This window comes from Battus philenor, unplaced genomic scaffold (genome assembly GCF_028537555.1).
Source record: "Battus philenor isolate CCGP_79_NKW_IND1 unplaced genomic scaffold, ilBatPhil1.0.hap1 SCAF_14, whole genome shotgun sequence".
NCBI lineage: Eukaryota > Metazoa > Arthropoda > Insecta > Lepidoptera > Papilionidae > Battus > Battus philenor.
Window position 1 is genome coordinate 7,255,919 of NW_027181676.1, and position 12,148 is coordinate 7,268,066.

Below are 12,148 nucleotides of genomic sequence, written 5' to 3' on the forward strand. Positions count from 1 at the left end.
TATGCAGTCAAGTCTAATTTTCAAAACTTCATCTATTTTGTATTAGCCATATGTTTATTGTACCGCGCCATTAATACTTCCAATGAGATCTGCTCAAGTATGAAAGAAACAGACGTTTTGTTCACCAACCGACAAGAAAACTGGCAGACATCTAGTCCTGGTATAATCCGCTGGATTAAGATTTATATTCAGTTTTAAATATTAGGGTATGCTCCTAAACGCCTTAATAATTTCACTAAAAGTCACTGAAACTAGCCATAACTTTGGCAGTGAAGAATTTTCTCATGAAGAGTGTGCGTTTCAACATTTATAGAACTGTATTAAACTCAATGAAGATAGTTTTCAATGAGCTTCATAAAATTTCTAACATTTGTTTTAAATTATTCTTTAAACGAACACATACAAATACAGTTATAAATGTTTTATTTGATAATAATAATAAATAAAATTCTAAATTTGTTTATAGTAATAAACAATAAGTATAAAGAAAAATAAACTGTAAAAAAAACATCGTGTTGCTGCTGTTGTGTATTATAAAAAAAGCAACGTATCTCCATATCTCCACCATTTCAATATTCTGTGTATATAAAGCTAACCTCCGTTATTGGATAATACTTATTTAAAATAAAAGTCATTTGTATAAAATCAAAAGCTAACTTTTTCTTGGCAGTTCGGTTTTTGTAAAGGCAACACTGGTATTACTGTGGTTAGTCAGTTGAATATCGTGATTCTAATTCTGAAAGTTTATAAAATACTATAAAACAAGACTAATTAAAAATTCAGAAAAATGGCTCTTCATATTCCTAAAGCCCCAGGTGTCCCTCAGATGTTAAAAGACGGTGCACGGGTAAGTTAATACTTATAACCAAAAACTTTAATGGCGAGTCATGTGCGCCGAAGCCGACGAACCAGACTGGATTTATTTTCTATTAAAAAAGTTTTTAGATAACTGGATATGTTCAAATTTCTACACTTTTTGTATAGTGCAAACGAAAAATCTATTTTAACTAACATACTAATGGTTTTCAGATAATGTATATTTTTATTTTAGTAATTATTGTTAACTAATATAACTCGCTCTTTTCCAGATGTTAACAGGTTTAGAGGAATCTGTTTTTAATAATATAAAAGCATGTAAGCAATTCGCACAAAGTGTGCGTTCAGCTTATGGGCCAAATGGTATGAACAAGTTAATAATAAACCACATAGAAAAGCAATTTGTAACAAGTGATGCTGGTACCATAATTAGAGAACTTGACGTGGAGCATCCAGCTGCCAAGTTAATGGTGCTAGCTAGCCAGATGCAGGACTCTGAAGTTGGAGATGGCACTAACTTTGTCATTGTACTCTCAGGAGCTCTGCTAGAGGCAGCGGAAGAGTTGTTGCGCTTAGGGGTCACACCAAGTGAAATTGCAGATGGGTATGAAAAAGCTTTAGATAAAAGCATTGAATTATTATCTGGGCTAATTTGCCATGAAATAAAGGACCCCAAAAATCTTGAAGCTGTTATTGCAGGAATTAAACCATCTATTATGTCCAAACAATATGGTAATGAGGATTTTATTGCCAGTCTTGTTGCTAAAGCATGTATCGCAATACTGCCAGAGAAAACTACTTTTAATGTAGATAATGTTCGGATATGTAAGGTGTGTACTAAAACATATGTCATAAAATTTTAAGAATCACAAACAAAAATAAACATAATCTTTATTTCAGATACTTGGTGCAGGACTTCAGCAATCAGAAGTTTTATCTGGAATGGTATTTAAACGTGAGGTTGAAGGTGATATCACATCAGCCACAAAAGCTAAAGTAGTAGTTTACTCCTGTCCTGTAGATGTGACACAAACAGAAACCAAGGGCACAGTGCTCATAAAAACTGCTGATGAACTTCTAGACTTTAGTAGAGGAGAAGAAACACTTCTAGAGAAACAGATAAAAGATATAGCAGATGCTGGGGTCAAAGTGGTAGTGGCTGGTGCAAAGTTTGGTGATATGGCATTGCATTACCTTAACAAATATGGATTGATGGCCGTGCGGCTTAATTCAAAATTTGATCTACGCCGACTTGCAAAGACTGTTAATGCTACTGTAAGTATATGTCTGCCTTGAGAGATGTGTTAATTTATTGCTAGACAGTTTGTTTTAAGGAATGTTTGCAATGATAAATATTAACACAAAAAAGAATGATCACACTATATATAAAAAAAACAATGATTACTATTTCTGCAGTTACATAAAATGTATGTGTAATTTAACTGTTACATAATGTTGCTACTGTGTAACTTAAATAAAGAACTCTGGCAATGAAACATCCCATTTTTTAATTTTCAGAATTCAAAGAAAAGTTCTCTTCATATTTTTTTGAAATTATGTTAACAATGTGTAAATTGATCAAATTTTAGGTTTTACCAAGATTAACCACACCAACATCAGATGAACAAGGATATTGTGACACTGTACGTGTAGATGAACTTGGTGACACAAGAGTAGTAGTTTTCTCTATGGAAGCTTCAGAATCACGTATATCAACTGTTGTAATTCGAGGTTCAACTGACAATTACATGGATGACATTGAAAGAGCAATTGATGATGGAGTCAACACATTTAAAGCAATTGCCAGGGATGGACGGTAAATTTCATATAACATTTGTAAGAGTGTTTATTAAAAGACATTTAGGCCAATGCATAGTAGAGCCACAGACCATTGGGTCCCCAAAGTGGTCCAGGTGTCCACAAGAGACTCAATGGGGTCTACTAAAATTTAACTGCTTTTGGTAGTAAAGAGCTAAAATGTTGGTGTGACTTCACCCATCAATGTAGGCAGATAATATTGTAACTCTTGTTACTTGTTAAAACTTGCATATTCCTTAATGAGGATATGTTGAGATTGTGCCACAATGCTTTTTCTAGTGTGCAAAGAGAAATGTTTGCATAGTTAAATCTAATATTCACATTTTTGTTTAGTTTTGGGAATATGGTAGAAATGTAGCTGCAGTGGCTCTTCTGGAATCAGTTGAATTTTTAGGTGGTCTATGAGAAAAACATCTGGGAACCCTTACATTAAACCAACAAATCTTGAATATAAAACTAATTAATTAAAAAATCAAATATTTTTTTCCTATTTATTACAGCTTTTTACCTGGTGCTGGTGCAACAGAAATAGAATTAGCACAAAAACTTCTTCAATATGCTGACACATTACCAGGTCTGGAACAGTATGCTATCCGAAAATTTGCTGTTGCACTTGAAAGTATTCCACGAGCTTTAGTTGATAACACAGGAGCAAATGCCACTGAAGTTATTAATAACCTTTACAAAGCACACAAGGTAACTTCCTTTTAAATATACAATATTATATTATAGTTTTATAGAATGTATTTATTTTAAATAATTTTTTTAATTTCCAATGCTTCATTATAAATCAATGTCTCCCATTTTATTGCTTTAATGACTACAGACAGTGATTATTTTTTTTTTAAAAATTCTTTACTCTCTAAACTACATCATAACATTTTTAGTAACAATGTTTTGTAAAACCCAATGAGGTATTAGTTTAATTATATGTGTGTTCTGTGAATTGTATAATACATTATAATTTTTTGTACCTTTAATAGAATGGTATTGTACAGTGCAATTCTAAAAGCCAACAGATTAAGAATTGTAATAGTTTATATATTGAATTGTAAAAAAAATGTATTAAACATCTCTAATTTTTTGGTAAAAATATCAATTCCAGTTACTATAAATAATATTGTTTCAGGATGGAAAACAAAATTATGGTTTCGACATTGACTCTGAGAGCAATGATGTGTGTGACGCAAAAGCCAAGGGTGTTCTTGATGCATATCTGCTTAAAAGCTGGGGTATCAAGTATGCAGTAGGTGCAGCTACTACAATTCTGAAAGTAAACCAGATCATAATGGCAAAGAGGGCTGGTGGTCCCAAACCAAAAGCAGCCCCTGGCAGTGATGATGAATCCTAATATTCTTTTAATTATTAATTTGGAGGTTTAAATTACTTTATTAATAAAGCGCGAAGCTTTTGAGTATTGTCCTGAGTTTAATCTATTTGCTTTAATTTGTTTATTTGTTACTTACAATAACAGCATTTCTTCAAGTTAATCACAAATGATAATTTTTCCACAGCTCACTGTTATATTTTTAGATTAATTAATAAATTATAACAAACTGCTAATATGAGTATGATTTGCTAACAATTTTTTTTTCCTTTCTTTAAAATATTTATTCTGTATAAAATATTAATTATTTATTCTGTATAAAGAATAATATTTTTAGTCCGACATGTAAACTAGATGATACCCTTCTTTACAAAAAGAGAGTGATAAAATGATTGCTACACTATGTGATTTTTATTGATTTTTCTACAATTTTAAAAACTATTTCTGTTCGACTCTCGATTTCTGCAGATTGTGATATTGGTATTTCGACATGTTTTTATAACATAATGTAAGGTAGTTGTAGTATTGTTTACTCGTTCAGCGTTAAAGCGATAAATAGACGATAGATAGAAAACTTATTCAATAAATGAATATTTAAAAGATAAAAATCTTTAGCAGTGATGTCGCCTGATTATTTTGATTTCATTTAGGCTATATCCGATAAAGTATATATAAATGAGTTGAACTTTAGATGTGTTATTAAGGAATTTTTTCTTGCGCATCTTTTCGAAGCATAGATTCAAAAAAATAAATAGATTATAAATTGACGATCATTACTTCTGAAAAAGTTCCAATTTCGAATAAACATCTTTATATTTTTTGAAAAAGTGTGGAATACAATGTATAGCTATCACAGCTTTTTATCTACAAGCGAACGGACAGGACAGGTAGAGAGATGGCGCCGTAGTATGAAGGCAGCATTTAAGGCGCGCGGAACTATACAACGCAATGGTAAGAGGACTACCTACTGTACTATGTAGACAACGAAGAGCGCTATGATGAGACAACAACGTTTGCCCTGCAATAATAAACTACAAAGATAGCTATGGAAACCTTACCATTTCTTCGTACCAACGCCGACAAACGTTAACGATGCAGAATACGTTCGCCAACTCACCGACGTTATGGCTAAGTTAATGTCAATGCCTGCAACAAGCACAACGTAACCACTAACATTTGTAGACAAGAACCTTACCCCAAGCACACACGTTTTTGTTCGTAACGAAATAGTTGGAGCACCTACGTCGGACCGTACGGCGTTACGACAAGTTCCTAGCGAAAGAGAGCGCTCTACAATACTTCTCGATTTGCGATTGGCTGACGAATTTTGTTGGTTGAACATTGTTTTCATAGTTTAAATCGGTATAAATATAGGCTAAGCGTGATGAATATACACATTTCTACTTTGGACTTCGTGTTGTTATTACCTCAAAGAACTACCGGCCCAAGTAAATATCCCTCATACTTTTACATTTGTAAATTGTCTTGTGATTACTGCCGTTGATTCGTCCAGTATTTAAATCTAGACCAAAACCTGCCCGTTTCCTTAATCATCGCTCTATATATAGTATATGTACCCAAGGATAGAAACTGAATTTTATTTAAAAATTTTGGAGGCAATATAAGCATTATGGAATTCAACCTAGCCATCACTATGACCTATATTTCCATAAAATGCTTTGGGAAATGAAACAAAACTAATGAACAATAATATTAATGCGATGTGGTTGTCGGTACTTGTAAATGAAAAAATTTACTTAAATTTTTTATTAGGTATTATACAAATTTTTGTTCAAAAATAAGTATTGCATATGTTTTTCTATAAAAAACATGTGCAATATATACAAAGCGCATTAAGTTTTACAATAAAATGTTATTTATGAAAATTTAAAAAACTACAAAATTGCAGGCCTGTTTTCTTTTAAATAAGATGTCTATAAATACTGTCATTTGTCAGTGTGAAAGTCATATTATCGTTGCTAGTTTGAAATTGTTATAAGGAAGCAGACGACAATATTAAATATAACATCTAATTAACATAGAAATAGAGAAAAAGAATAATGTCATCATATAAAGTAAGTCATAAGTAATTATAGTCGTCAGAAACTTATATTTACATTTGCGACAACTTCTGTTTACATTTTAAAATTGTATCGCAAATTTTGTTTCCTTTTTAGCCTATTGATTCCAAAAGAGAAGAATTTAGGAGATACTTAGAAAGGGCAGGAGTAATGGATGCTCTGACTAAAGTTTTAGTTAGTTTGTATGAAGAACCAGACAAGCCAGAAGATGCCCTGGAGTACGTTCGCAAACACTTAGGGACCGATGGTGGAGAGGATGAACTTGAAGCTGCTAAGGCTCGAATTGCTGAGCTAGAAGCAGAAAACGCGCTTTTGAAAGGCGAAACAGCTCCAGCAGAAGGATAAAATTTGTCATCTTGATGACAGTTGTACAGATGATCTCAGTAACATGCGATGACCTCAAAAATTATCTCGTTAAAGATTTTAATAATATTAATTAGTACTTTGCCGTTAGCAGGGCGCATGCGAACATTCTGCAAAATTTTTACTATCATATGTTTTCCCTTTTTCTTTAATCTTAATTATTTTATAAACTATATGGAAAAAACTAAGACTGAAAAAGTTGCAGTCCTTTTTTGTCAAGAGAAAACTTTTGCCTGTATCTTTCTATGAATATTTTGGCAAAGAGTGCATCATATCATGCCCTCGGAATAAAGAAATGGAACTGTTTTTTCAGGAGTATGTTATTGTTTCATTACAATTCATTAATATTTGTTTTTAGTTAAAAATTTCGTCTTTTATTGTATTGACTGTTTTGTCATCCGCTCCACTTTGTGACTTTTGCATTTGATTGGCAACATTTGCACCTGACTAATGGAAAAGTATTTATAAACATAGTGTTATTTGTGGTATGAAAGTTTTATTGTTTATGTAAGATTTAAGTTTGAGTGCATAAGGCACATAAAATTTTTGTTCATTTAAATGTTGTTTTATTGCTATACATTTGTTGGATGTGGAATCTATTATATAGTAAGATACTGCTTAACACATATGTTTCATCAAAGAAGATTGTAATGTGAAACAGCACTAATCAATCAGTTCATTGATCTGCTACCTTATCATGTAGATAAAGATTAAAGGAAGGTAGTTGGAAAACTTATTAGGTATAAAATTAAACAATTATGTTTTTTGTTATGAAAACAAAATCAAATGTTTATTTCTTATAAAAATAAAAATTTAAAGACATGTACTTAAAGAACTAACAAAATTTCATTCAATGTTTGTTGTGTTTTCCTTTTGTGCTCTGTTAGAAGCTGTTGATAAGTAGATAAAGCATTTATAACCCTCAGTCTTGCTTATGGACTCCTGTCAAAATTTGGATGATTTTCAACAAATTGGATTTGATTTGATTGTTTTCTTATTGGTCAGTTAATTCCTTGAGCTCATCATTAGAAAGACTAGCCGCTGTTTCTTGAACTATTTATTTATTTTATTGTTTCATTAATTCCATTATTTCATCCATATTGATGAGTCCAATGTTAAAATAAAATCTGACCAAAGGAGTATTCCTTTCAAAGATCTTTCTGTTATCTCATTCTAGGAAAGTTTTATGTTTTCTACAGCATTCATAATATTGTAATTTTTCCAAAATTCTCATTGATTGCTTTCTTCTCCATATGTTTTTTCAAGTATCTGCTTAAATGTTTACCACAAGTTGCCATAAAATAAGTTATAATGGCTTAAATCCATTGATGGGTTTATTAAAGCAGCCGTGTTAGGCGGCAAAAAAAAATGTTTTTTTGCTGATTCACGACAAATTTTCCATGATTTTTTAATAGACACCCAAATCACAGGTAACTTGGTAGATTACTAGTGGTTTTAATTTTAAATCTCCGCCGCCGAATTCAGCCACCGCAATCGTATCATCACTTGCTGCTTCTTCTGTAATCTTTGTTGTGCAGATTATTTTGATGTTTAAATCTATTACACCGATCCCGACTAGCAACGAAAGTTTCATAATGTTATTAATGGCATATTGAATTCAATTTTGTCATTAATGTATTTCTAGAATGGGTAATTCGAGTTGCAGAGCTTGACGTTATAGCAGTTGCTGATGAATTTTATTTTATTCTTAACAATTGTCCTCAATGTTGAAGTTGTTAAATTTAATGCAGCATTAATTTGAGATTGACATTCCCCAGAATGTATTCTTCTAATTGCTTGCATTTTAGTTTCCAGTGAAATACTTTTTCTGGTTGCTTTCTCTTCTTGTTTTTCATGATAAAGCCTAATGATCATAATATCTGTCACAATAATGTCTGCACAGCACCACATTAAACAAGATTCACAGCCACACTGTTTGGTAACTTAACAATTAAGTAAGGTCTTACTATATATAATAAATTATTATGATTAAGACAATAATATACTGGATCTTGTTCATGATGTATTCCCATTGTCAATAACAATGTACTAACTACTAAAAGAGATTATTAGCTATCATTGACTAAGTCTGAAAATTGTAAATTAAACACATTTGGGTGTTATATTGTACATTATCTAAAAATGTTTTATTGAAAGATTTTTTTCTCTTGAAGTAGAAATAAACATTTAATAATTGTTGACCATAAAGGACAATTTTAGGATGTGCTATTTTAGTGTTGACTCTCAATTCCTGAAATGTATCCAAAATAAATTTAACTTTTGATAAATCTTTCTAAATAGAATTGTATTAGGCACAAAAGCTGTGTAGTCCTATTTAACTATAAAGCTTTCTTAACTTTTTAAGACAGATAAAGTTTACTTTATATTCAAATAAAACAGCAAGAATATTTAACATATAATTTTATTCCAAATAATCGTTTGCTAAATCATTATGTGATAGACTATTGCTTTAAGAAATTGTTTCTTCAAGCGGCAGCACTGATAAGTTCAGTGTATTTTTTAACTTTACTGGCCACACTCATATCCACATATTTGTCACCAATAGATACAATCATTCCACCAATGAGAGAAGGATCAACCTTTGCTGTTAGCTTAAGACTTTCCTTACCTTTCAGGAATTTCTGAAATATAATAATGGTAAAAAATAGTTTCATTGATTATGGCAAGTTAATTTAATCTGCATAGATATTCCAATTAATCACCTGAAAAACTCAATTACAACTTGGAAATCTTAATTATAAAGTAGTAAAGAGCTTAAATACACATATAACACATAATGTTAAGAGCTCAGAAGTTTATAGTAACATCTAGGTGCATCAGATATTTGAAAAATTAGTTTTCAATACAAACATTAACCGACAATAACATATATGATAAGAATTGTTAAGTTTAAAAACAAGAATAAAGACCTATAATAAGAATGTTTATTAATAATGATATGTAACAACATAGTCCCGATTCAACATGTTGAAATCCTTGTGAAAAATTGAGTGTTTACTTATAGCAAGCCATTCATTGCAACTATCAAACAAAATGCACATAAGTGAGATTTGTTCCCCTGTTACCCAACAAAATGACTTAGTATTCAATTCCAAAAAAAACTAAGTCCTAGGCCTTTTACTATGTCCCTAAAACTAGTCAGTGCCCTTAAGGCATTAAGTAGTAATTTTTGTATAAATAATCCTATTTTATCTAATTTACAATGTAAATCTCAACTAATGAAGATAATTGCTTTACTGATTTTCAGTAAAGTTACTGATTTTAGCTTGGCACAAATATTGCAGTCCATACCTTCAGAAAAAGGCATATTTCCATCCAATGGGAACAGTAAAAAATCAAAATACAATGTAAAATGTCACCATTAAGTTATTGTTTTCTACATAAATATTTTACTTCCAATGTTTACATTATTTTATTAGCCCAAAAAATTATAAATTATTAAAAATTAATTAAAAAATTCAAAGAATTATCTCCTGTGTTGAAACACATTAGAATTTAAAATTTTGTCTTTATAAAATGTCTAATCTCTAACAATTATATACTTCGACAAATTATACCCTAATAACCAGCACAATTAGGGCAACACAAAATTGTGTAGATGTTTGTAGTCAGAAATTTGACATTTTAGTGCATATATTAGCATAGTATATAGAATTCTTTTTTCTAGAAATTAGAGAGGTTGCAATACTAACAGATAAATAAACAGAAGGGATTATATTTAGTTTTTCCTTTTGTGCAAAAGCAGGTGTAATTTGTCTCACACTTGCACAAACAGGTATTATTATCAGAATGGCTTTACCATAAGTATCCTGGGACTTTATCAATATAAAAATGCTTTCCAGCTTAACACCAAAATGTATATGAGTATATAATGTTGAAACTATAGTAGATTTTAACCACTACAGAAAAAACAAACATTATTTTAGCACAATCAGTAAATTGCATAGTTTTATATATATACATATACACACACACACACACATACATATATATATATATATATATGTGTGTGTATATCATGTATATATAAATATGATGTTAAAACTAAAACATGTGAACCCTTTTAGTTTACTGTTAAGTAATTTAACATATAACTATAGATCGAGATATTGATATCCATATGGCTAGCAATTTTCTGTAAAACTCAAGGCAAATAAAGGTTTATCATCTTTCTTTGGGTGCCAGTTAATTTACTGCAAATTAAACAAAATGAACTAGTTACAATAAATAGTATACTTATGCTATAAATCTTTTTAAATTTACCTACCTATGCTAATTTTCATGCAACTGATAAATCATACAATATCACAAAAAAAATCACAGTAAGAACAGAAAGAGATGAAGTGGAAATGAATAAAATGCACCTTACATTGTCATTCCCTTGGAATAGCATGATTTGATTTTTCAGATCTTAAAGTAAAACTAATATTTCAAATGTTGACAAGTTCTTACAAATTTTATTTGGTCAAAACTCAACAAACCTCTTATACATTTATTATAATGTATTAAAAGTGCTATCTGATAACACCATTTATTACACTTATTTAAAATTAAAAGCATTGTTGTATAACATTGATATAAAAAGTAATTTATGTGCTCTAAAATCAATGAGACATGTCAAATTCAAGTGTATTTATATTTGTGTAAGAAAATAGTTAATATTTTTTTAATAACAGCTTACCTTACTTTGGGGTAATCATTATTTTTTAAATATATTTTTTTGCTTAATTTTAATAATTACTTATTATACTGTAATTTGAGTTTAGGCTTATTTTTACCTTTAATGCAGCTTCTAAACTTTGTTTTTGAGCTTCATCCAAAGGCTTCGCTGTGATTACCTCGCAAGTAACCTCTCCCCTATGAGCAGCCATTATAACTTTGTATGCATTGATGACTGCCTCTAATTTGTTCAAACGTCCATTTTCTGCCAGCAACCCTAACAAATTGCTTGTTGTTGCTGATAGGTTGATCTAAAAAAACAATATTATACTGAATTAAAGAAAAATATAACTTATCTAAGGACTTATTAGTGTTAATCAAGTCAGAGCTGTATATTACCTTAGTAGCCACATGTTTCAGTGCTTCTACTTTCAAAGTTCTTTTCAGTGTGGGATTAATAATGAATTCTTTAAGTTTGGCATCAGTTTTTATAGATTGCTGAAACTGAGACAATTCTTTCTCCACTGTATCCAATGCCTTATTTTTCGACGCCGCGGAATACAAAGCCGACGCGTATCTGCCTTCCAATCCAAACACTTGAATTGGAGCTTTTACAAGTTGGGCTGAAGTAGATGATGTGCTCAGCGAACGTACCTGAGGGAGACATTACGTAACATTATTTATTTCCACAGAAAAAAAGTTTAAATGGTATGTAACAAAATAATATATATAATCTATACCAGCATATTGGTCCTGCTTAAAGACATGATAGTAAGATTTTAAAATTTTATGCCAAATTATAAATTATCGGGCACACACGGCTGCTACAAGGGACATCGACAAAGACACAGCATAGATAAAAATCAATAAATGACAATGACAGCAATTTAATATTAACCAACCTCTAAAAAATTTAATTTTTAATAAAGGCAAGAAAAATTTATAAAATAACAATATAATACATTAGATGTAATACATAAATTATTATGAATGCAATCAAATTGAATTGAATTCAAAATAATCTATTTAATGAAAACAAAAAAAATTAGACGTATTACTTTAA

The 12,148-nt window shown here is 30.5% G+C and overlaps 3 protein-coding genes across 3 annotated transcripts; 2 read left to right on the top strand and 1 right to left on the bottom strand.

Moving 5' to 3' along the window:
- The first annotated feature begins 686 nt into the window (after window positions 1–686).
- On the top strand, window positions 687–4,197 carry CCT8 (chaperonin containing TCP1 subunit 8). Its single transcript, XM_068777751.1, has 6 exons — window positions 687–847; window positions 1,089–1,646; window positions 1,717–2,091; window positions 2,406–2,632; window positions 3,135–3,330; window positions 3,764–4,197. Exons 1-6 carry the CDS (start codon window positions 788–790, stop codon window positions 3,983–3,985), a joined length of 1,638 nt encoding a protein of 545 aa, XP_068633852.1. The 5' UTR covers window positions 687–787; the 3' UTR covers window positions 3,986–4,197.
- Window positions 4,198–5,927: 1,730 nt separating this feature from the next.
- On the top strand, window positions 5,928–6,958 carry LOC137918362 (c-Myc-binding protein). Its single transcript, XM_068761140.1, has 2 exons — window positions 5,928–6,036; window positions 6,139–6,958. Exons 1-2 carry the CDS (start codon window positions 6,022–6,024, stop codon window positions 6,385–6,387), a joined length of 264 nt encoding a protein of 87 aa, XP_068617241.1. The 5' UTR covers window positions 5,928–6,021; the 3' UTR covers window positions 6,388–6,958.
- Window positions 6,959–8,817: 1,859 nt separating this feature from the next.
- On the bottom strand, window positions 8,818–11,942 carry ATPsynO (ATP synthase subunit O, mitochondrial). Its single transcript, XM_068777747.1, has 4 exons — window positions 11,826–11,942; window positions 11,485–11,739; window positions 11,205–11,396; window positions 8,818–9,047 (listed from the first exon to the last, which is right to left on the bottom strand). The coding sequence occupies exons 1-4, from the start codon at window positions 11,850–11,852 to the stop codon at window positions 8,892–8,894; spliced, it is 630 nt and encodes a 209-aa protein (XP_068633848.1). The 5' UTR covers window positions 11,853–11,942; the 3' UTR covers window positions 8,818–8,891.
- Between the last annotated feature and the right edge of the window lie 206 nt (window positions 11,943–12,148).

Excerpts from the sequence above, each read along its gene's own strand:
- ATPsynO (XM_068777747.1), bottom strand. The coding sequence starts at position 11,852 with ATGTCTTTAAGCAGGACCAATATGCTG. Across the intron at positions 11,397-11,484 it reads TGAAACATGTGGCTACTAAG|ATCAACCTATCAGCAACAAC; the intron begins GTAATATACAGC and ends TTGTTTTTTTAG. Across the intron at positions 9,048-11,204 it reads GTTTAGAAGCTGCATTAAAG|AAATTCCTGAAAGGTAAGGA; the intron begins GTAAAAATAAGC and ends ATTATATTTCAG.
- CCT8 (XM_068777751.1), top strand. The coding sequence starts at position 788 with ATGGCTCTTCATATTCCTAAAGCCCCAGGTGTCCCTCAGATGTTAAAA. Across the intron at positions 848-1,088 it reads TGTTAAAAGACGGTGCACGG|ATGTTAACAGGTTTAGAGGA; the intron begins GTAAGTTAATAC and ends GCTCTTTTCCAG. Across the intron at positions 1,647-1,716 it reads ATAATGTTCGGATATGTAAG|ATACTTGGTGCAGGACTTCA; the intron begins GTGTGTACTAAA and ends TCTTTATTTCAG.